At 40.3% G+C, this 24,587-nt stretch overlaps 1 protein-coding gene and 1 pseudogene across 2 annotated transcripts in view; one reads left to right on the forward strand and one right to left on the reverse strand.

Moving 5' to 3' along the window:
• PRKCE (protein kinase C epsilon) overlaps positions 1–24,587 on the forward strand; it is a 538,653-nt gene that overhangs the window by 343,474 nt on the left and 170,592 nt on the right. For both annotated transcript variants that reach the window (XM_007970759.3, XM_073022947.1), the window contains 4 exons: positions 8,099–8,241; positions 11,240–11,336; positions 14,149–14,345; positions 17,307–17,480. In XM_007970759.3, the coding sequence (XP_007968950.1) occupies positions 8,099–8,241; positions 11,240–11,336; positions 14,149–14,345; positions 17,307–17,480 (611 nt within the window). The remainder of the gene's footprint in view (positions 1–8,098; positions 8,242–11,239; positions 11,337–14,148; positions 14,346–17,306; positions 17,481–24,587) is intronic.
• LOC140713323 (large ribosomal subunit protein uL24 pseudogene) lies at positions 9,698–11,224 on the reverse strand (annotated as a pseudogene).

A 24,587-nucleotide genomic window follows, 5' to 3' on the forward strand; every position in this document is an offset into this window, starting at 1 on the left:
GTCACCTCACAAAGAGGCAGAAGACAGCTTTCATGGGTTTGGTGGGCGGAGCAGGTGAGGTGAATGAGCCTCAAAGGGCAGCTGATGCAATGGGGCAGGGTAGTGGGTACCGAATTCCAGGCACAGTGCTGTTGCCTGGTCTCTGATCAGCCCGTGGATCAGTTATTAGTGATAACTCTGTTAGTCAAGACGGTGCCATGGCCTGGCTGCAGTGGAGTTTTCTTGTTTGTTTTGCTCTGAGAAAGCCACCCTGCCACCACCTCACCCCACCCCCACCTTTAGCCCAGTGGGCATCTTGGGTTCAGTAGCTCAGTTGAACTCTCCAGGCTGGGTTGGGGGGCTCTCTCCAGACCACTGACCGGGTTATGTAGAGCGTTACAGAGGTCTGATGACTCATCCTGCCTGGTTTCACTGCAGGAACAGTTTTGGTTTTTAAAAAATGTTTAGTAGACTTTACTAAAAAGTAAAGTAGAGTAGTTTTAGGTTCACCACAAAATAGGTCAAAGGTATAAAGATTTTCCACATACCTTCTGCTTCCACACATGCACAGCCTCCCTCACCATCAGCATTCTGCAACAGAGAGGTATATTTGTGAACGGTCAATGAACCTTCGTTGACACATCATCATCAAAGTTCATAGTTTACGTTAGGGCTCATCCTTGGTGGTGTACATTCCATTATTTTGTTATATGTTATACAAGTGTATAATGACATGAATCTACCATTATAGTATCTTACAGAATAGTTTTACTACCCTAAAAATCCTCTATGCTCTGCTTCTTCATCCCTCCCTCTCTCCTAACCCCTGGTAACCACTAATCTTTTTACCATTTTCATAGTTTTACCTTTTCCAGAATGTCCTAAAGTTGGAATGATACAGTGGGTAGCCTTTTCAGATTGGCATCTTTCACTTAGCAATATGTATTTAATGTTCTGCTATGTCTTTTCACAGTTGATAACAGTTCTTTTTAAGGCTGGATAACATTTCAGTGTCTGGATATACCACAGTTTATCCGTTCACCTACTGAAGGACATTTTGCTTGCTTTCAAGTTTTGGCAATTATGAATACAACTGCTATAAACATCCATGTGCAGGTTTTTATATGAACATAACTCTTCACCTCATTTGGTTAAATATCAGTAATATAATTGCTGGATCTTATGGTAATGATATATTTAGTTTTGTAAGAAACTGCCAAACTGTCTCCCAAAGTGGCTAGACCACTGTGCATGCCCACCAGCAATGAATAAAAAGTTCCTGTTGCTTCATATCCTAAATAGCATTGGGTGTTATCAGTGTTTTGTATTTTGGCTATTTTAATAGGTGTGTAGTGGTATCTTATTGTTTTAATTTGTAATTTCCTAAGACACGTGATGTGGAGCATCTTCTCGTATGCTTATTTACCATCTGAATATCTTCTTTGGTGAGGTGCATGCTCAAGTCTTTTTGCCCATTGGGTTATTCATTTTGTTATTGTTGAGTTTAAGAGTTTGTTGCCTATATTGGATATTATAGGCATATATTATCATATATGTCTTTTGTAAATATTTTCTCCCAGTCTGTTACTTTTCTTATTCTATTGGCAGTGTTTGGTTTGGTTTTGTTTGTTTCTTTTGGTTTGGGGAGGTGGGGGACAGAGCAAAAGTTTTTTGTTTTAATGAAGTTCAGCTTATCAGTTATTTCTTTCATGGATCATGTCCATTCATCATGGTGTTGCATCAAGAAAGTTATCTCTGTAGCCAAGGTTACCTATATTTTCTTCTATATTATCTTCAAGGACTTTCATAGTTTTACCTTTTGCATTTAGGTCTACAGTCAATTTTGGATTCATTTTTGTGAAGATTGTAAGGTTTGTGTCTAGATTCACTGTTTTGCATGTCTAGTTTTTCTAGCACCATTTGTTGAAAACTATCTTTGCTCCATTTTATTGCCTTTGCTCCTTTGTCAAAGATCAGTTGGCTATGTTTGCACGGGTCTGCTCTGGGCTCTCTGTTCTGTTGCTTTGATCTATTTGTCTGTTCCATTGATGTTTTGCCAATTCCACATTGTCTTGATTACTTCAGCTTTATAGTAAGTCTTGAAATTGGGTAGTGTCAGTCTTCTGACTTTGTTCTTTTTCTTCAATATTGTGTTAGTCTTTTGCCTCTCCATGTAAACTTTAGAATGAGTTTGTCGATATCCATAAATAACTTGCTGGGATTTTGATTAAGGTTGCTTTGAATATATAGATCGAGTTTGGAAAGACATCTTGACAAATACTGAGTCTTTCTATCCATGAATATGGTATATCTTTATATGTATTTAGTTCTTCATTTCTTTCACAAGGGTTTTGTAGTTCTACTCATGTAGATCTTGTACATATTTTGTTAGATTTATATGTAAATATTTCATTTGGGGGAATGATAACATAGATGGTATTTTTTTAATTTTTAAATTCCATTTGTTCATTGCTGGTGTATAGGAAAACAATTGACTTTTGTATATTAACTTTGTAGTCTTCAATCTGGCTATAATCATTATTGGTTCCAGGAGTTTTTTGTTGATTCTTTTGGATTTTCTACATAGGCAGTCATATCATTGACAAACAAAGATAGTTTTATAGTTTTATTTCTTCCTTTCCAATCAGTATACTTTTTATTTCTTTTTCTTGTCTTACTGCATTAGTTAGAACTTCCAGTATAGGGTTGAAAAGAAGTGGTGAGAGGGAACATCCTTTTTGTGTTCCTGATCTTAGTATGATATTGGCTATAGGGTTTTTGTTGATGTTCATTAAGTTGAGGAAATCTTCTATGCCTTGGTTGCTGAGATATTTTATCATAAATAAATTTGGATTTTGTCAAATGCTTTGTCTACATCTATTGTTAGAACTATTTGATTTTTTTCTTTCTTTAGTCTATTGACATAATTGATTACATTAGTTGATTTTTCAGATGTTGAACCAGCCTTGCTTGCCTGGGATAAATCCTACTTGGTCATGATGTATAATTCTCTTTATAAATTGTTGGATTCAATTTGCTGATTGTTGTTGAAGATTTTGCATTCATATTCATAAAAGCTATTGGTCTGTAGTTTTTAAAATAATATCTTTACTTTGATATTATGGTAATGGTGGCCTCATAAAATGAGTTAGGATATATTACCTCTGTTTCTTTCTTCTAGAAGAGATTATAGAGAATTGATATAATTTCTTCCTTAAGTGTTTGGTAGAATTCACCATTTGGGCCTAGTACTTTCTGTTTTGAAAGGTTATTAATGATTGATTCTATTGCTTTACAAGATAAGCCTATTTATTGTGTATGTCTTCGTGTGTAAGTTTTGGCAGATTGTGTATTTTAAGGAATTAGTCTCATTTTGTGTGGATTATCAAATGTGTAGGCATAATATTCTTTATAATACTCCTTTATTCTTTTAATGCCCATGGGGTCCATAATGATGTCCTCTCTTTCATTTCTGATATTAATACTTTGTGTCTTCTCTCTCTCTGTCTCTTTCTCACTAGCATTACTAGAGGCTTATTGAGTCTATCGTTCTTTTCAAAGAACCAGCTTTTTGTTGTTGATTTTTCTCTATTGATTTTATGTTTTTAATTCAATTGATTTTTGCTCTAATTCTTATTATTTGTTTTCTCCTGCTTACTTTGGATTTAAGTAAGCTACTTTGGTCTCCTTTTTCTAGTTTGCTAAGAGAGAGGCTTAGATTATTGATTTTTAGAATATTTTTCCTAATGTATGCATTCAAACTTCCTTTGAAGTACTTCCCTTGAAGCACTGCTTTTGCTGTATCCCACTAATTTTGATAAGTTGTATTTTATTTTATTTCCTTTTTTATTTTTATTTTATTTATTTTTTTGAGACAGAGTGTCACTCTGTCACCCAGGCTGAAGTGCAGTGGTACGATCTTGGCTCACTATAACCTCTACCTCCCGAATTCAAGCGATTCTCCTGCCTCAGCCTCCCAAATAGCTGGGATTGCAGGCATGCACCACCACACCTGGCTCATTTTTGTATTTTTAGTAGAGATGGGGTTTTACCATGTTGGCCAGGCTGGTCTCAAACTCCTGACCTAAAGTGATCTGACTGCCTTGGCCTCCCAAAGTGCTGGGATTACAGGCATGAACCTCCATGCCCGGCTGATAAGTTGTATTTTAATTAATTCAAAATATTTTAAAGTTTATCTTTAGATTCCTTTTCTCAGTCATATGCTGTTTAGCAATGTGTTTAATCTCCAAGTATTTTGGAATTTTTGAACTATCTTTCTGTTATTGATTTCCAGGTTAATTCCATTGTGGTCTGAAAGCCGACATTGTATGATTTCCATTCTTTTAAATTTGTTAAGGTGTGTCTTATGGCCCAAAATGTGATCTTTCTTGATGATTGCTTCATGTCTTTTTTTTTTTTTTTTTTTTTTGAAATGGAGTCTCGCTCTGTCGCCCGGGCGGGAGTGCAGTGGCCGGATCTCGGCTCACTGCAAGCTCCGCCTCCCGGGTTCACGCCATTCTCCTGCCTCAGCCTCCCGTGTAGCTGGGACTACAGGCGCCCGCCACTTCGCCCGGCTATTTTTTTGTATTTTTTAGTAGAGACGGGGTTTCACCGTGTTAGCCAGGATGGTCTGGATCTCCTGACCTCGTGATCCGCCCGTCTCGGCCTCCCAAAGTGCTGGGATTACAGGCTTGAGCCACCGCGCCCGGCCGCTTCATGTCTTGAGAAGAATGTGTATTCTGTCACTGAATGAAGTTATTGATAGATGTCAGTTATATTCACTTGATTAATGTTGCTGTTGATTCAACTATGTTCTGATTTGCTGCCTGCTAGATCTGTTTATTTTTGAATAAAGGAGTGTTGCAGTCTCCAACTATAATAGCAGCAGCATCTGTTTCTCCTTGTAGTTCCATCAATTATTGCCTCACTTATTTTGATGCTCTGTTTTTAGGTACATAGACGTTAAAAATTACATCTTTTTTGAGAATTGACCTTTTTATCCCTAATAACTTTCCTTGCTCTGAAGTCTGCTGGGTCTCAAATTAATTTTGCTATTTCTGCTTTTTTGGGATTAGTGTTAGCATGGTATATCTTACTCTATGTCTTTCCTTTTAGTCTGTATGTGTCTTTAAGGTGGGTTTCTTGTGAACAACATACAGTTAGTTGTGTCTTGGGTTTTTTTAATCCACTCTAACAATCTGTCTTTTAATTGGTATATTTAGACCATTGATATTTGAGGTCAATGATTATTGATTATTGATGTAGTTGTGTTCATATCTACTATATTTGGTACTGTTTTCTATTTGTTGCCCTTGTTCTTTGTTTCTATGTTTGTCTTCCACTCATTTGCTGCCTTTTGTGGTTTTAATTGAGCATTTAATATGATCCTATTCTATTTCTCTCCTTTCTTAGCATATCAATTATGCTTTTTTTTTTTTACTTTTTTTAGTGCTTGCTGTAGAGTTTGCAGTATGCATTTACGACTAATCCAAATCTACTTTCAAATAATATTGTGCTACTTCATGACAGTACAAGTACCTTATAATAACAAAATTATCCTAATTCCTCCCTGCCATCCTTGTCTCATTACTATAATTTATTTCACTTACACATAAGCATACCTAGCATATATGTAAACACTATAATTACACATAATCAGCACATTGTTAATATTATGATTTTGGGCAAACTATTAGCTGTTAAATTAAGAATAAAAATAAAAGTTTTTATTTTACCTCCACTTATTTCTTCACCTTTCTCTTGTAGATCCAACTTCCTGAGCTGTATCATTTGTCTTCTCTCTGAAGAACTACTTTTAACATTTACAAGGCAGATCACTGCCCATAAATTCCTTCAATTTTTGTTTGTCTGAGGAAGTTTTAAGTTCTCCTTCACTTTTGAAGGATAATATTGCAGGGTAGAGGATTCTAGATCGGTGGGGTTTTTATCTCAACGTTTTGAATGTTTAACTTCATTCTCTTCCTGCTAGCATGGTTTCTGAGGAGAGGTTGGAAGTAATTCTTATTTTTTCTCCTTTATAGGTAAGACTTTTTTTTTTCCTTTGACGTCTTTCAGCATTTTTTAAATCACTGATTTTCTGTAGTTTAGAAATTATATGCCTAGGTATAGTTTTTTTGTTTTGTTGTTTGTTTGTTTGTTTGTGGCATTTATCCTGTGTGACGTTCTTCAAGCTTCCTGGAGCTGTGGTTTGGTTTGGTGTCTGACGTTAGTTCTGGGAAATTCTGTCCTCATTGTATCAAATATTAATATTTTGTTCTGTTCATTTCTCTTTCTCCTTGTAGTGGTAGTCTCTTTATGCATATATTATACTTTTTGTAGTTTCACCCAGTCCTTGGATATTTTTTCCAGTCTTTGTTCTCTTTATTTTTTCATTTTTGAAGCTGCTATAGGTATATCCTGGAGCTCGGATATTGTTTCTTCAGCCATGTCTAGACTACTAACAAGCCCGTCAGAAGCTTTCTTCATTCTGTTAGTGTTTTTGATCTCTAGCAGTTCTTCTGATTCTTTCTTGGCATTTCCGTCTCTCTGCTTATATTACCCATTTGTTCTCACATGCTGTGGACATTATTGATTAGAACCCTTAGCATATTAATCACAGTTGTTTTAAATTCCCAGTCTGATAATTCCTGTGTCCCTGCTATATCTGAGTCTAGTTCTGATGTTTGCCTTGTCACTTCAAACTGGGCTTCGTTGTTGTTGTTGTTTTTGTTTGTTTGTTTTGCCTTTTAGGATGCCTTACAATTTTGCTTGCCAGACATTATGTACTGGGTAAAAGGAACTGCCAGTAAATAGGCTGTGAGTAATGTGAGTGAGGTGTGGAGGGAGGGAAAGTATTATATAGACCTGTGATTAGGTCTTTTCATGAATTTGTGCCTTTGAACTGTGAACCTCACAAGTGCTGTTCAGTCCTCCCCTGGCCTTAGACAGAACAGGATGGCTAGAGTGGGCTGGAGTTGGGGATTTCCTTGCCCCCAGATCAGTCAGGGTCTGATAAAACCTCAATCGTTTAAGCTCTGATAAAATAGTTTCTGCTAAGAGAAATCCTCGTTAAGAAGAGCAGAGTGCTCTGGCCTATTTAAAAAAATAGCTCTCTCCCCATGTTCCCCACCCCCAACCCCCACACCGAAATCATGAGATTTTCTCCATATTTACTGTGAGAATCTAGTTGAGCTCCTAAAGAGCACAACTCTCAACTGAACATACAAAGGTCTATCAACTCAATGACTGGGTCCCCCTTAGAGTTTTTGACTCTCAGGTTTGTCTGTTCTGAGCCCCCCGTTTGTCGGTTACAGTTACAGTTTTTCTACCCCAGCATTGTTCTTATAGAGATTTCTGCTTCAGTAAGTTGTGATTCTCTGTATTCGCCTGGCTGGCTGTCTAATTTTGGGAGCAGCAGTTTCAGTTTGCTCTAGGACTTCACTTCACTTGGTGGATCTCGGAAGAGCTGTTGATTTTGTAGTTCGTTCAGCATTTTGCTTGTTAGAATGGAGTGCTGCTGACTTCTAAGCTCCTTAAGTGCCAGACTGAAAATGAGCAGGTTATTTTCACCTTTGATGTCGTACACCAAGGACAACTAAGTTAAGAGGGAAACACAAAGGAATTCATTGAATTCAGACGGTAGATTTGAAAGGGGCCTTAGAAGTCCAACCACTGGTTATTCTTCTCTCAGTAATGTTCCAACATTTTAATCAAGTAATGGAGTAGACTGTATACTTACATGACCTATTTGGGTCCAGAATCCAAATTAGCTTTTTTCAGAGAAAGGAATTAACTTCTTCTAGAGTCAGTGTCCACTCCCTGGAAAGAAATATAAATGTGATATTTACTTACTTATCCATATTTAATATACATAGAAAGGATGGCTGGAAGGAAGTACTAGAAACAGTGGCTATCTCTGCAAGGTAGTTTAATGAATGATTTTGGTTCTGTATGATGTAAGACTTATATATATATATATATATATCTTTTTCTATATTTTCCAAATTATATCTTAAATGAACATGTAATACTTCATGAACATATAATACAATCTCAAAGGAAAGAAGTAACATCTTAGGCCATGAATACTTATCTGTCTTTTCTCCATGTCTCCTTACAGTCTGCAAAATGAATGTTCACCGTCGATGTGAGACCAACGTGGCTCCCAACTGTGGAGTGGATGCCAGAGGAATCGCCAAAGTGCTGGCTGACCTGGGCGTTACCCCAGACAAAATCACCAACAGCGGCCAGAGGAGGAAAAAGGTAACTGGCTGTTTGGCGGTGTTTCTGGAGCCCTTTTCAGGCTGGCATTTCTGTGCTGGCTTCCAGAGGGTGCTCTGGAGTTGAGGTAATAAGATTCCTGGGTTTGAGGTATTTTACTCAAAACTGCAAGTGTTTAAAGCAAAAAACAAAGATAGAAGCCAGGCAGGTACCGTTAATGTCTTCTTCACCTCCAAAAGTGAAGTGAAAACAAAGAAAGCCTCAAGGGTTAGTTTGCCAGAGAAACATAAACTTTGAGATGAGGAATTTGAAATTCCTTCTAGAAAAAGCTTAACAACTCTATACAAGGAAATGGACTTATCTGCTTCCAGAGCTGGCATGAAAGCAATGTTAGTGTCTGAACTTCACCCTTGGTATCATTATAATGAAGATAAATGGATGAAGAACTGGAACTACATTCTTTTCTAGGGAGGAAGCCAAGATGATTTGTGATCGTACCAGCACTGAGCTGCCCAGGGAATATTGTTAATGTCTTGCGACACAAAACATCTGGGCCTTTCTTTGGAGACCAAAACTGTCTCTATCTCTGTGACATTCTAAATATCAGTAAGAAGAGATCCATTTGCCAAAATGTTATTTTGGTAAGTCAGGACCCACAGATGTAAACAGAGGGAAAAGCATCTGTAGCATTTCGTTTGTAGGCTCTTCTTTAGCCCTGGCTCCTAGCCTAGAAAATTTAAGATGTCTTTGAAAAGTAAGTTATGAGATAATTAGAACCATGTTAACGGGGCAGAAAATCTGAGTGAAGGGTGCAGTGGGGAGTGGCCCTCATTGCCCAGTGGCAAACATCCTCAAGCCCCCTGCTAGAAAAGCAAGTCTGACTCTAGGTACCTCTGCAATCTTGACACCTAAATAGTCTCCCTGAGTTTTGCCCTGAAATGTCTCCTAAAGGCATTTCCTGCATTTCCTGGTCATCTTGTCATGTTAGAAGCTACCCATGGCTCTTCTATATTGCTTCTCTTGTATAGGAAAGGTTGAAGTATTCTTATTTTCTTAAACTTCTCCTTCTACTCTGTTTTCTCAATAAGCAGAGCTGTTTTGCAAGGGTTGCAGAAGAAATTCTCTTCTCCTTGGTTGAGATAACCGAGACTTTGTGCTTTTGGTGGCTCTTCTCAGCTTTTTAAATCCCATTGGTGGAAACAGGACTTCAGTTGTTGACCCAAGGCTCTGGAATGGCAAGCAGAATATCAGTACCCGAGAATGCTAGGGCCCTGCTGAAGAAGCGAGCTGAGCGAACACTCTGTGATGACAGTGTTACGCAGACACATTTAAAAGCTCTAGAGAGGGCCCTTTTCAGGAGACGTGGCTTTTATTCTTGTCTAGAAGTAAATTAAGACAGAATCTTTGTCATGAAACATTTAAAAGAAAGCTCAGTACCAGCTCTCTTTGCCGTATATTTACATGGGCTATCATGCCAGCTGTGAGGCATTGTCTGCCTTGTATTGGATTTGGAAGAACTAACAGGTAAGAAGCCAACATGGAGAAATTCAAGAAGGGGCAGGGTAGAAGGTTGACGGACTGTAGTCCTGATATTTTTATTGCTGGGATGCTTCTGATGCAAAAATTGGAAAAACTAAGTTGGTAACTGAAGTCACTGTGAGAGGATGGGAGAGAAGCGCCCTTGGTCTAAAGCTTCAAGGCCTCTTTGCAGGAATATCAGACTTTCTGGTGCTTTGGTAGCCCTCGTGTTGCCCCTTGCAACTAGGCCATCATCCAGAAAGGATGTGTGTGCACAGCAGGTAGACCAAGAGTAAGTACTAAAAGGGAGCAGAATTGCTTGTGATCTTTGAGTCTAAGCCAGTGATGTTAATGGAGACTCAAAGTGCGATATGCCAGCATCTATGCCAAAGAACAAACCTCACTAGAGGTGTTCTATTAAAATTTGCCAACAAATATCAATATATCTGAAAATATTTATTGAGCATCTATTATGTTTCTTACTTTGTATAAGTCACTAGGGGCATTAAAAGTGCCGGCCAGAGTCTTACCTTCAAATATCCTATAGTCTACTTAAGTAGAGAACCCCTCCCAGTATACATACAAAGGTGCTAACTATAGAAAGCTGAATAAGATAATTAATAAGTGCCAAACAGGTGTTAGAGACAAGTATCACATTGCTTTGTGTGAGATAACTTGCATTGCTTGGATAGGTGGAGGGGGGCTTTATGGAAGACATGGGGTTGAGCTTTGCTTAGAAAGGTCAATTGTATTTGGGTAGAATAAAAAGTGAACAAACTGAAGTCTCTTATTTTCTTCCCTTTAATTGGTAAATGAAACCTTGAGTCTGTGCTTCAGAATATCAATTCAGCAGGTGCCACTGGGTACTAGGAACTCTCTCTCTCTCTCTCTTTTTTTTTTTTCATTTTAGTGGTTTTTAATGAAAGTTGTATGTAAGATTTATTCCTGAATCCTCTCAACTGTTTTTTCGTTGTATTTGCCCTTCTCCTTTCCTACTTGGTGAGATGTGGCTTTCCATTCAGGGATCTCTTTGCAGTCTTTGTCCAGCTTTAGCTTGCTGGGGTAGATGCCTACATGGATAGTTGTACATTAGTCTTTTCCTGCTGTACCCATTCAATGTAGATGATGTATTTCTTCCTGTAAACCTGGACTACTTTTCCAATTTGCTGACCTTTATAGTGTCCTCGCACAACCCGAAGTACTTCATCCTTTTGGATGAGGTTGGATCAAACATTGTACCTCTGTCTCAGCTCTTTGGAACAAAGGGAAGACATCATCCTTCTGTGAATGTGGGAAGGTGCATTGAAATTCCTTTTGTGGTTCTTGCTCTGGTCAGAAGTCACAGAGAGATCCAACTTCATTTTGTCTACTTCAGTGATGGCTGCAAGAGGACAGAGATCTACTGAGTTCCCGCTACTCTGGGAACTCTCACGGCTCTTGTATGGCATCTTGATGCTTTTGACATCAGAAAACTCTCAACCTCCCTTCTGATGCCTCTGTCCCTGCTTTCTCTCCTCTCTAGCTCATTGCTGGTGCCGAGTCCCCGCAACCTGCTTCTGGAAGCTCACCATCTGAGGAAGATCGATCCAAGTCAGCACCCACCTCCCCTTGTGACCAGGGTGAGACCCTCAGATTTGCTTCCTGACCTCTGAGTTCTGCCATTGGATGGACCAAGGAGCTCTGAGGCCTCTTTAACCAAGAGTGAGCTTGTTAGCTGAAATAGCTAGCAGCCTTGGCGGGTTTTCACACACCCTTTGCCTGTTGATTTAATAGTTCTTTCATTCTATAAGACCTTCTTGAGGGCTGGGCATTCCATGGCCATATCGGCTTTAAATTCCTTCCAGGCCAGGGTGAGAGGAGAGCAAGTGTATGATGTTATGGTTCTCTGTTTTCCCTTGCCTCTGTCCCTGGTTCCAAGGGTACTAGAGAGAGAAGGGTACAGCTCCCTCTCTTAAAGCTCTTGCCTGGCCCTCGACCTGTCAGCGCCACTCCCTTGAGTTGAGTTTGACACTCCTTTCCCCATCATCATACCCAAAACCTGAGATCAGCTTGAGTTTGGGTCTGGGTGAGGGAAGATGTCTTCCATCCTGGCCTGTGAGTGGATGGGGATAGAAAGATGAAGCTAGAGGAGAGACTGAGAAAAGAAGTGGGAAGGAGGCCAGTCCCAGGCCTGATTCCCGTCTACAGCTCCAGATAGCTCCTTCTGTCTGAATATGCTTCAGACAATAAGTTCTGTGGACATAATTTGCACAGTAATAATTCTGCAGCCATCTGAGAATGCTAAGGCTGAAGAGGGACTTACACTTGCAAAACCTCCTACTCTGGTGACCATTACCAGATATGACTGGTAAGGGACATATGCATCTGCAGAACAGGAATACCCAACCCAGCCTGACAATGGTGCCTGGTTTTCTATATTCCCTTTTGTATTCATTATCCTAATTTTATGCCCACACCCACTCTATGGTGGTGCTTCATTACTGTCCCCCAGGTTAGCATGTGGGAAGTGGAAGGTCAGAGTGTTGTCAAGGTTTGGAGATAAGTCAGTGGTAAGGGCAAGACTGTACCCATGCTGGCGGAGGGACCCACTCTCAGAAACCCTGCCATCAAACCTTCCTTGGAGGTCACCACCATGACCCAGACCTTCTTACCCAGGAGTAAATAAAAAGAGCTTTGGGGGTCATGCGCCAGCCATGAGGCCACAAAATAATTGGTCTCAGTCCCTCTTCGTGCTACTCCAATTAACTTTCTGTGTCTTTACACTCTACCTCATTCCAAATGAGATTTGAAGCATTCATAAGCAGCCTGACAGTACTCTGGGGCTGCAGAACTTGTAGCTATTTTCCCAGACCAGTTTGGGGGTTTTCACGTGTTCCTTTCTGAGACTGAGATTCCCTTTGGGAGCTTCAGGGAGACAGGGTCATATGGGAAAGAGAGCCCAAGTAAGAGTTCAGAGACCAGGGTTTCTAGGCCTGCCTCCTGCCCCGCATGCTCTCTGGCTCTGAGCTCTGCCATTGGATGGGTATAGTGGCAGGTTGCAGTGCTCCCCAGGGCCTCTGCTCATCCCACTTGACACAGGGGCCAGGATTTCCCAGTAGTGATGTGAGCACAGATGTCCCTCTGAGTGACATTATTACACAACAGAAATCAGACATAGTTTATTTTTCTTCCCTTGTAAGAATAAATAGAAAAACTTTTTCTTCAAGCTTTGGTGTCCCTAAACAACTATGTTCTGCCTTCCAAAATTCATTTAATAACTGAGGCTTTTAGCTCTATGGTGAGATTAAAAGTTACTTAGTCAAGCTAAGTGATAGGCAGATAACTGCTGAATTGGCAAGGGGAGGGTCTGCAGACTTAGCAGCTTTCCCCCACTTCACCCTCCCCAACACATCTCAGAGGAGCCAAACTCCAGATCTAGGAAAGATCTCTGGATTCCTTGAGTGAGCCCTTATGGGACTCTGTCCTCCTGAAAAGAAGCTGAAGATCTCTTTCTGTCACTCATGCCTAATTCTGATTCCCAAGGGCTAATAGGCTGTGTTCGCCTTCTGTAATCCGTTATTCACAAGCATCATTTAAAATCGGATTATGCTCAAGACGCCCATTTCCACACAAAAGACTGTGTGTCTTGATGAATGAGTTGCTAACAGTAAAGCTTCTTCAAATAGAAAAGGTCAGAGGATCATCCAGCATTATCTCCCCCAGGTAATTCAAGTCACAAGCTCTAGAGTAGGGCACAAGACTGTCTCATAGTTGAGAAGTTTTACTGAGAAATTCCCGCCCCATTGGAGATAAGTTTGCAACATGTCACTTGGGAAAGCAATTCTGTTGTTAATAATAAGCCCATTGCTCGTTTTGTTAGATAACCTTGTGTGAGATGGGTATTTAGAAGAAACCCAGCAACAAGGCTGAGTAAAGGCTTTTGGAAGGTGTGAAGGTTTCCACCTTCAGTGATCAGCCACCATTCTGATGGCTCGGTTATTGAAATAATTATATCACCAATGATTACTGTGATGACAGTTCCTGATTCGTTGTTCTCATCTTCAAAGGAAACTTGAAGGATACCTGTGACTCTGCAGAATTCTACAAAGGGCCCAGATTTGTGTGCTGCACCTAGAACAATGGAATAGGCTACTAGCCAAAGGGGGCTTTCAGAGAGACGGCCAGGTCCAGTGTAATCTGGAGTTTACAAGGGCAGGGAAGGGACTGTGTCCTCCTCCTCTTTGCATACCTAGGCTCTGCTGCGCATTGGGTGCCAACGAGAATATGGTGAACAGATGAAGGAACATACAAAGGGGTGCCACACTGGATCTGTTGTTATGAAGAACCAGAAAGAGGACTGAGAGCTTACAGGGGAAAGTCTGAGTGTTGAGTCCTAATGGAACAGCTTATGAGGTATGCACTAATGCAATTTCTTGTTCCCCTTGGCCCTAGAAATAAAAGAACTTGAGAACAACATTCGGAAAGCCTTGTCATTTGACAACCGAGGGGAGGAGCACCGGTCGGCATCATCTCCTGATGGCCAGCTGAGCCCTGGTGAGAATGGCGAAGTCCGGCAAGGCCAGGCCAAGCGCCTGGGCCTGGATGAGTTCAACTTCATCAAGGTGTTGGGCAAAGGCAGCTTTGGCAAGGTCTGTGGCACACATGGGTGGAACTGCTGGTTTTGTTCTACTCCTTAGCGTTGTTTCATCTGTTTGATCTAAGATTGAGAGAGGAACTTTTCAGACTGATCTCGTTAGGTTTTCTTTCCTTCCTTGTAAGTGCAAATGACCTGAGGCCAAGCAGATAGGAACCCTGGTTCTACTATTAATTGGCTATATGAGACTTTCACATAGTGATTTAATCTCTTTGGAATTCAGTTTTTCTCATTTGTTGAATGGGGACGGGAATCAAGTGAGATGGTAAATGAGAAAGCACTTTGGAAAGTTTTAAATCCTCAGTGTTCCAAGTTAATAATAGTATCAATACATGTCTTCCCTGCTTCAGAGATCCAGCTGAAATTCTGTTTTTAATTCATTATGAAGACTTTGAGAATGAATTCCTGCCCTCAGTAAACCCAGGGTTCAAAGCAAATTTAGCATGCATTACTTTGGAAGGTAAATTTTATTTAACTGATCTTTCTGGCATGTAGTAAATGTTTTGTTTATCCTCTATATGTGGCAAGAGAATGGGAATAATCATCTCATGCCTTGTATCAGGGTCCTCTGTCCTTGGTGCCATTCTCCATATCCTGTTCCCCACTGAGATGAACGCAGTGGTATGGGGTGTGGCCTTTAGTATGCTCAATAAAGCCTTTAGTATGCTCAATAAACCATTCTGATGGCTAGGTGAAATGGAAAAATTAAGCCTTGTTCATTTTAGAAAGAAGATGAGGGGGCAGGAAGCAGAGGAAGCTGTTTGCATTTCACCTGAGATCTCTGATTGTTCCCTGGCTGTATTCAGAGCTGAGCCTGGGAGTCACCTTTCTGGGACCTCCTGAGAGGTTCTGGGAGATCCTGCTCTGGGGACCAGGAAGCTCCTGGGATCACATGCCCTGGCATGTCCTGGACTCTTGAAAGCAGCAGCCTGTCAATCAGCTGGTCCATCCCACCTGGTTCCCAGCTGTCTCACCTGCCCCTATCTCACCCTGATATCACTCTGGTGGGAAGGTAACTGGAGTTTACTTAAATGGCAAAAGCTGAAGCAATTACATTCTTTAGAGACTGGCTAAATAAGAAGAGGTCCTCTGGTTAGGCATAATTCTGGGACGTGAGCAGGATGCAGTCTAATTGTGAGCAAGACTCCAAGATTCTAGGTTTTCATATAGTGTAGGCAGGATGGGAACTTAGATGACTTTGGAGCATTTAGGTTATCTCTTAGGAAAAATCACAGCCAAAGTTTGAGCCAGTTTTAAAGAGTCTGTAAAATATGTGGGCGACAAAAAGTCTTCAGGTTAACATCATGAATTCCCTCATTAAGTTTCTGATGGCTGCTTTTTAGCTTTGATGACTTACATTGGAATACTGTACTTAGGAGTTACTTATTTAAGAAGAGAAAGGCTTGTGACGTTTGTAGGTAAATGAGTGCAAAAATATCAAATGATAGGAACACTTTAAGAAAATAGAACTGTTAATTAGCTCTCTTGAATAGGAATCACGTTTCCAGCTTCAAAGTTATAAAAGAAACTATAAAGGCAAACAAGGACAGATTCAACTACATAAAGATACATGATTCTTTTCAATAGAATAAAATAACAGAAAATCATAAAACAGGCTTAGAAAAACTTTTACAGAAAGTAAAGGGTTAGTATCTTTATATATCATATGTGTATAAATTTGTAAGAAATTAATATGATAGCAGCATAATAAAAGAGATGGGAGTAATTTACACCAAAAGAAATACAGTCAGAAAACATATTTTTAAGGTTTCATTTTAAGTTAAAATAGCATCACTGTAACATTTCACACCTATTAAGTGAGCAAAAAGACTTTTTAAGTGAAACTATTCAATGTTGGTGAAACTCCAACACTCCTACATTACTAGTGCCACATTGTATCACACATCCTTTTTGAAAATAGGAAATGTGCAAAATGCTTAACCCTTTAATCTACTTATGAGAGTTTCCATCTTACAAATGTAATCCAAGAGGAATTGTTTTAATTGTGTACAAAAATACTCAATACAATTTACATAATACTTAATGATTAGATATAACTTAAGTGTCTAATTTGAGGGAAATGGTTAAATAAATTATGTTTACTTGAATTGAATATAAGCAACCGTGATAATGATGGAGACCACGTGGAGAATGTCTGTAAGATAACGTTCAGTTAAAAATAGTTACAATATTTTACTGTAACTGTAAAAATATTTGATGTACTGTAATTGTAAGTATGACAAACACATATAAACATATGAATAACCATTCAACAGATGTGCATTGAACTTCTCTTTTCTATGCCTGGGCACTGTGCCAGAGATTAAAAATAAATAAATTGTAGTAACTATTAGAATGTAGTAACGGTAAAATTGTAGTAACTGTAGAATAGGAAGTTTTCTTAAACATTACATATACATCTTGAGAGGGGGTCTTGCTGTGTTGCCCATGCTGATCTGTAACTCCTGGGCTCAAATTATCCTCCTACCTCAGCCTCCCAAGTATCTTGGGTGCATGCCACCACACCTGGCTTGTTATAATATTTAAAATTACACACGCCTGTAATCCCGGCACTTTGGGAGGCTGAGGTGGGTGGATGACGAGGTCAGGAGATCGAGACCATCCTGGCTAACACGGTGAAACCCCGTCTACTAAAAATACAAAAAAATTAGCCGAGCGTGGTGGCAGGCACCTGTAGTCCCAGCTACTTGGGAGGCTGAGGCAGGAGAATGTCGTGAAGCCAGGAAGCAGAGCTTGCAGCGAGCCGAGATCGTGCCACTGCACCCAGTCCGGGTGACACAGCAAGACTCCGTCTCAAAATAAATAAATAAATAAAAATAATATTTAAAATCAAAGAAAAAACATAATTAGTTTTTAAAGTATTTGGTATTAGCTTATGTTTCTTCTTTTTATTCCATGCATGCATAGATTGATAGAGGCAATTGATTGATTGCAGGTCATGTTGGCAGAACTCAAGGGCAAAGATGAAGTATATGCTGTGAAGGTCTTAAAGAAGGACGTCATCCTTCAGGATGATGACGTGGACTGCACAATGACAGAGAAGAGGATTTTGGCTCTGGCACGGAAACACCCTTACCTTACCCAACTCTACTGCTGCTTCCAGACCAAGGTATGTTAGGAAGAAGTTGGCTGGCCGCCATGTTGGGACATCTTGACTATCGGATAAAATACTGATTTTAGACCCTCTACATTGTTCTCTCAAAGACTTTGTAAAGTGGGATGGGTTTTACCCTTGAAAAGATCAGGATATATTTGAACAGCATCTTCTTTTTTAGGGCACTGGATTTTCCATTCAAGGTTGTGCTTGTGAAGGGATGAGAGAGCTGTAGAATTCTTTGCAGCTAGAGCTGGACAAAGCCAAATGGCTAAACTCACTGTTTGCTCATTGGAAAAACCAAGTGCGGTTAGTCCTTGCTCTGCTCCTAACTTTCTATCACTGATCAACTCACTTAACTTGTAAGTTACTTTCATGTCATATGAAAAAGAGTAAAGGCCACCTTAATCTCTTCTAATCTGTGTAATGTCATCTGAAGTAAAGGATGTGAACAAATGCTTAAAATTTCATAGTGAAACACAAATATAAGGCAGCATTTTTAATTTGCCACATAGGTGTCTGGGAACCAGAAGGTGGCAGTAAAGAAACAAAGATCGTCCATAACTCCATGGTAGAGTCTGACTTGAGTATCATTAACTGATTTGTTACCTGTTTTTAGTAAAGAAACAACCATGTTCTTCATGAAGCTCTAATTTTGTTATCCTTTTTGAGGGGTTGGGAGGAGTCTTTTAGGATCATTATGGATGTTTGTAGTAGTTTGCTTTTTGAGAAGGCAAAGACAGACATCACCTGAAACTCCTAGCCATGGCTTATGTGGAACCCAGACCCTGAGGGTGACATCATGGGGAGGTGATACCCTGCTTCTGGGTGTATTCTCATCTCCATGTCATTGTGAATGCCAGTTTTTCCACTTAAAATTCAGCAGTTATTCCTTGAGTCATTTGGCAAACTTTTTAAAAATTATATTTCATTAAATCCTTCCCGTGTATCTGATGCCATGCTAGGTGCTGGAGATACAGTGGTGAACTAGACTAGTCTCTGACCTCATGGAGTTTACATTATCTTTGGTACACTGTTTCCCAAAGAGGATTTCTCAGAACCCCAATCACTTGAGCAGCTGTAAGAACAAAGGACTCTGTGACCCATAGTTGGACTCACTGCAGACATAACCTCTCTTAGTCTCAACACACATTTGTTTATTAGCATCCTTGAGGAGACCTGCAATGAAAACAAAATTACCTTGTTTAATCTACTTTTCCCAACTTATTTGACTCCAGGGTCCCCATCTCTGTCTTACACACACGTACACATGCACCTCCCCCCCACACAATACCCATTCCATACTGAGGAACCCTGATCCAGTGGAATTTTTCCTATCCTTCTGATCTCTCAGGAGAATAAGAAATATCATCTGAAAATCTGGAAATCATTCTGCGTATCTTAAGAAGGACACATATTTCCTTGTCTACAAAACTTTCACCTGAGACCCCTATTTAATAAGAATCTAGCCCTTTTTCTGAACAAGTATAAGAATTACTAGCTATTCTCATTTTTGATGTGTGTTGTGTAATGCCTAATATTTATGGGTTTATGTATGTACAGAATCCTATATAATAGAGACTCAGTGATAGAGTTAACTTTTCTTCTTTTCTCCACTAGAGCATAATTTTAGATTCATGAGAAATGTGTCATATTTTGTATTTTCCATGGTGCCTATCACAGGGCCTCACACTTGACAGGTACCCACTGACAGAATTAAAGACTTGGAAGATTTTTTCAAAGTCACCTTATCTTTCTTTATCTCTCTCTCTTTTCCTTTCCTTTTTTTTTTTTTTTTTTTTTCTTTTCTTTCCTTTTGGTACCAGTGAGAAAATTGGGTTTCAGAGAAGTAAAACTATTTTGCTCATAGGCATTCCATCTTGGCAGAGTCAGACCTGGCATCTCATCTAGTCTCTGGGACTCCCAAGGTAGTGGGGCCTTGCTCTGATTCACATTGCTGCTTTCTTGTGCCCGACCCAGCATGGGTCCCTTCTGTCGGAGGAACCCTCCCACTTCCCCTGTCCCCAGCAGGTAGCCCTTTCTCTCACTGTCTGAAGTGGCTTTCTAGGCAGGGAGCCACTCTGGCACATTTTCTTTACACACATTGTCAAGAGGCCCAACATGCTAGGAGGGGTCCAGTTTAGTTGTGAGGGCTCTATGGAGCCCCTCTACCTGGTGTATCATGGGAAGCCACAGTTGAAGGTCAGCTTGGTGAATGAGTGAGGGAGTGGGAATGGATGTCTTCAGTGTCAGCAGTGTTCTCCTTTGTGCATTGTAGAGTATCAAGGCTAAGGATTCCTCATCACATGGCAGCTTTTGGAGCACAAAATGGTGTTAAATGACACCAGGGATTTCTTTTATGGCAGAACAATGATCAAACTGACATGGATGTTGTCATGGATGGCTGTAGGGTGAGGATGGGCAGAGAAGGAGCTTCCGCTGTAGTTGAGATATTTACTATCTTTTCTTGGGCCACTGTCAGGCAGCCACAGTCACAGGAGCAGCTTTGCACCAACTCTCTCATACCACCTCAATTTCATAGAATACTTTGCTTTGTGTAACAGATGCATATTCACTGAATTTTTCTAAAGTGAATCATATTTTAACCTCGTGGAAGGATCTTAACTTACTTTTGAAAGGAACCTGATGAAGAATCAGCTTATAAACTTTCAACTTAGCTTTTTTAAAATGTGACTTTCCCTATGACAAACCAATAGTTTGTCATGGTTTTAAAGAGACCTGATGCTGAGGTAGATGCTGGGGGTTATTAACATAAAGGAAGACAGTTCTCAAGTGGAAGCATTCAGTGATAATAGACTGGGAGGTTATTCTAACTTCCACAAGCTAAGAGGGAGTAGCAAACAGCATTGAATAGTTATGTTCTAGATGGGAGTATTCAAACCAAGAAGGCTCAGAGGAGGAAGTCTTCCCTAGGATCTAGTGGAAGAAGTGCGATCAAGCCAAGGTTTGAAAGGTAGAGAGGATTTGGACAGGATTTGGGAATAGCAGCTGGGTTTGGTAGCCATAGAATTCAGTCTTGCTTGAGTTTCACTTTTCCTGAAAACAAAGGACAGTTCCTCTGAGCCACCTAAAACCTGGTTTCCACTAAGACTCTAATACACCATTCAGGAACACAAAGACCCGATTGCAATCCTATTAAGATTTCTTTCATACTTGTTTAATTATGATACACAGAACAGCAATAATGTTAAGTCGAGTTTAATTATTTTTAGGTGAGCCTTTATTTTTCAATGTATCGGAAAAAAATGGTCCTTTTGGAAACATTACTTTGAGAACTTCTTCTGACAGATTATGCATAGCTTCAGGCTGCACACTATATACAAGTTGCCTGGAAAGACTTAGAAGTGTGTAAAGTGGTGTCACCATATCTAATATGGTGACCAATGGCAATGGTCATGCAAACCCATTGGCATCAGTCATGATGACGTAGTCAGGTTCAGGTCTGGTCAGTGCAGCCCACTGAAGGGCCACGTTACTGCTGAAGAGGGAATGTCCAATGGCAATGGTTGTGCGAACCCATTGGCATCAGTCATGATGACGTAGTCAGGTTTGGGTCTGGTCAGTGCAGCCCACTGAAGGGCCAGCTTACTGCTGAAGAGGGATTTGGGCTTTTCTGTACTGAACCCGCCTACCCTTGGCTCATGTGCCCCATCCCTCTCCTTGGGATCTAGAAAGGCAAAAGCAAATAAAATGGCTCCAGCTCTCCAGGGCTAGTAAGAAAAAGCAGACAGAACAACAAATGAAGCCAATGGTTTTAATTTCAGTCAAATTCAAAGCAGTGTGTCTTTGGAATGCAAGAGTAACCTGAACCATGTAGGTAATTCTACAAAACTTGATTTAATTCACTGTCAAAACATAAGGTACAGAAAGAGGAATAAAGGACTTCCAATTCCAGTTAAGATCAAGTAGCCACATTCTCCCAGGTCCTCCCTCTTACAACTAAAAAACCCTGGACATAATTCTTATTTTATAAAGGTAGGGTGCTTACCAAAATTGGCATAGCCACAAAGAACTGTATCTGTTGATGTGAACGAAAGACCAAAATTGTTATATTTAAAAATTCCAGATAACTTTTAAGTGGGTGACATTGTCAGTAGTGTTTAATATTTTCTTGCATATGAGAAAAAAAATTTCTTATACACCCACAGTTGTTTCTTGCTTTAAAAAAAAAAATTATGGCCTGTAATTGTTTCAATTACAAGTCTTTATTGGTAAGTATTTATTGTTAAGCATCTATGTGCTAGACACTGTGTTAGATTCTGGGGCTACAAAGCTAAAAAATACCAACTCTGAACTCATGCCAATTACTGTCTAGTGGAGAGATAGACATACAAGGAGTTAGTCAGGAAGGCTTCCTGATGGAGGTAGAACCTACCCTGGACCTGGAAGCATGGGTAGCATTTGCAAGAGGGTAGGGGCAAAGACATGGCTGCTGAAACCTAGAAATTATTTCCAAACCTCATTTGTATTATTTTTCCAATTCTTGAACTCCCAACTAATTCTATCTCCTACTTCTTCCAAGGAAATGATAATGGCTGAATCAGAGCAAAGAAGGAAGAGGAGAAGGGGAGGGTATTTGGAAAATAAGGAGACAGATTCCTGCATCTACAAGATCAGATGCCGGTCGGTAGAGACGGAGAGGTAATGCTGTGAGCCCTCCTTATTGGACTGCTAGGTTCTAAAACTTAGGGACTTGGTCAGGGTTTAGGCCGGGAAGTGACTCTTGGAATTGTCTCTCCCAGTTCCCAGGTTCCCATTCAGGCATTGACTACAAGGGATAGGGGAATCACTGAGAGGTAGTTTTGTTTTTGCTTTTTTTTTTTTTTTTTTTTTTAAGTTACAGGAAATGAAATTCCCAGATTTTTAGAGTCTGTGCATTTGTATTTATGACCCCCATTGTTGAAACCGTTCTCTCCAACAGGATCCCACAAAACCTGTCTTGAATAATTTCATGATTTTTCCTCTTTAAAAATTTCATCTCTACGCAATTCTACCCATCCCCCACCCTTTGGCATTTCCTGCCAGGCCTGGGAAGCCAAATTCTGGAGGGCTTTGCTGCAAAGGAAACAAAGGGTGAACTAGAGAATCTCCCTGGGCCAATCTCCCTCGCTGCCCTAGGGAAAATGCAGCATGGAAAAATCCTGGAAAAGCAGCAGGAGACATTCTTGAGATCATCTGTGTGATTTGCGTTTGAATCATCTGTCTGAGCACTGGGAGAAGTGAGAAAAGGAGCATTAACAACTTAGGAGTGAAAGTGTCATTTCAAGGAACTCAACTCTAAAGAACAGAAACTCTAAACCAAAAAAAAAAAAAAAAAAGAAAACAAAGTAAAAATAAGGCCATTGGTAGATTTCCTTCTAAAGAGATGGCTATGTCAGATTAAATCTAAATGAGCTGACAGAGCCATTGAGGATGGGTCTCTTTCCTGCTAGACCACACTGTCTGCCTGAGGCAACACCACTGTGACTCTGAAGGAGTTGGAGAGTACGTGAGCAGGTTTGGTGAGTGCTTTTCCAGAAGAGATCGAGATGCTCAACACAGTCAGTTGGTTTGTGGGTCAGGCAGCCACCTGGGAATCAATATGCTCGCCAATAACAGATTTCAAGCAGAGATAGCCTCAGTAATTTGCAATGGAGTTTAGCGAAATGAGATCCGTGGTAGAGGTTACAGGCTTAGTGTTGGTAGAATCAGTTATTAATAGAATCAGACTCTAGGGAGCTCCATCTCTTTACTTCTGAAGACCATCTTTGCCTGATAGTGGGCTGGACAGCAATGCCATTTATTCGGATCAGCCAATTAACACATCTTTAGTGAGGACCTATGGTGTGCAAATCACTGCAAGGTGTGACAAGACTTTTATGGCAGGGCCTTTGGTCAAACTAGTTGAGGGGTAAGCTCTACTCTCTTGTAAAGGAACGCAGGAGTGTATGTGTGTGGTGGCATGTGTCTGTGTAGATGGGCTGGCAGTTCTCTGGCCAGTCAGAGAAAGACCGTCACTGGTTTCCACCATCAAGCAAGGCTTCATGGAGCAAGACAACTTCACCCAGGTCTTGAAGCATAACAGGATTCATTCGATGTGATAGAGGAAAAGTTGTGGAGTTTGTTAATGCTCGTGTGTCCCAGGGGCAGAGAAGGATGTGTTGGCTCTTAATCTAACTGCTGCAGCTTCATGTAACCTCTTTGCATATAAGGAAACCTTACCTTTGAATAGCACCTTTGCTTTTAAAAATGCCCTGACTGGCAAGGCGCAGTGGCTCATGCCTGTAATCCCAGCACTTTGGGAGGCTGAGGTGGGTGGATCACTTGAGGTCAGGAATTCGAGACCAGCCTGACCAATATGATGATACCCCATCTTTACTAAAAATACAAAAATTACCCAGACATGGTGGCAGGCACCTGTAATCCCAGCTACTCGGGAGGGTGAGGCAGGAGAATCGCTTGAACCCGCGAGGCAGAGGTTGCGGTGAGCCGAGATCGTGCCACTGCACTCCAGCCTGGGCGATAGAGCTAGACTCTGTCTCAAAAAAAAAAGAAGAAAAAAAAAATGCCCTGACTTAGATCAGCCATTTTATATCTGCTTCATGATGTCTTTGTGAGTTAATCTACCATACTCTATGGTTATTCACTCCCCATTTTTTTTTCAGAATTTGTTATTGTGGTAAAATACACATAATATAAAATGTGCCATCTTAACCATTTTTAAGTGTCCAGTTCAGTGGTATTAAATACATTCATAATGTTGTCCATCCATCAACCCTCTCTATCTCCATGCCTCTTTTCACCTTACAACCCTGAAACTCAATACCCATTAAACAGTATCTTCCTATTCCCTCTCCCCACAGCGCTTGGCAACAACCACTCTGTCAATCTCCATAATCTTGACGACTCTAAGTATCTCTTATAAGTGGAATCATACAGTAATGTGTTTCTGTGACTGGTATATTTCATTTAGCAGAATGTCCTAAAGGTTCATCCATGATGTAACATATGTCATAATTTCCTTCCTTTTAAAGGCCAAATACTATTCCATCATACGTATAATACCACATTTCACTTATCATCTGTGGATGGACATTTTGACTTCCACGTTTTGGCTACTGT

Source organism: Chlorocebus sabaeus, chromosome 14, assembly GCF_047675955.1.
Source record: "Chlorocebus sabaeus isolate Y175 chromosome 14, mChlSab1.0.hap1, whole genome shotgun sequence".
In the NCBI taxonomy this organism is placed as follows: Eukaryota; Metazoa; Chordata; class Mammalia; order Primates; family Cercopithecidae; genus Chlorocebus; species Chlorocebus sabaeus.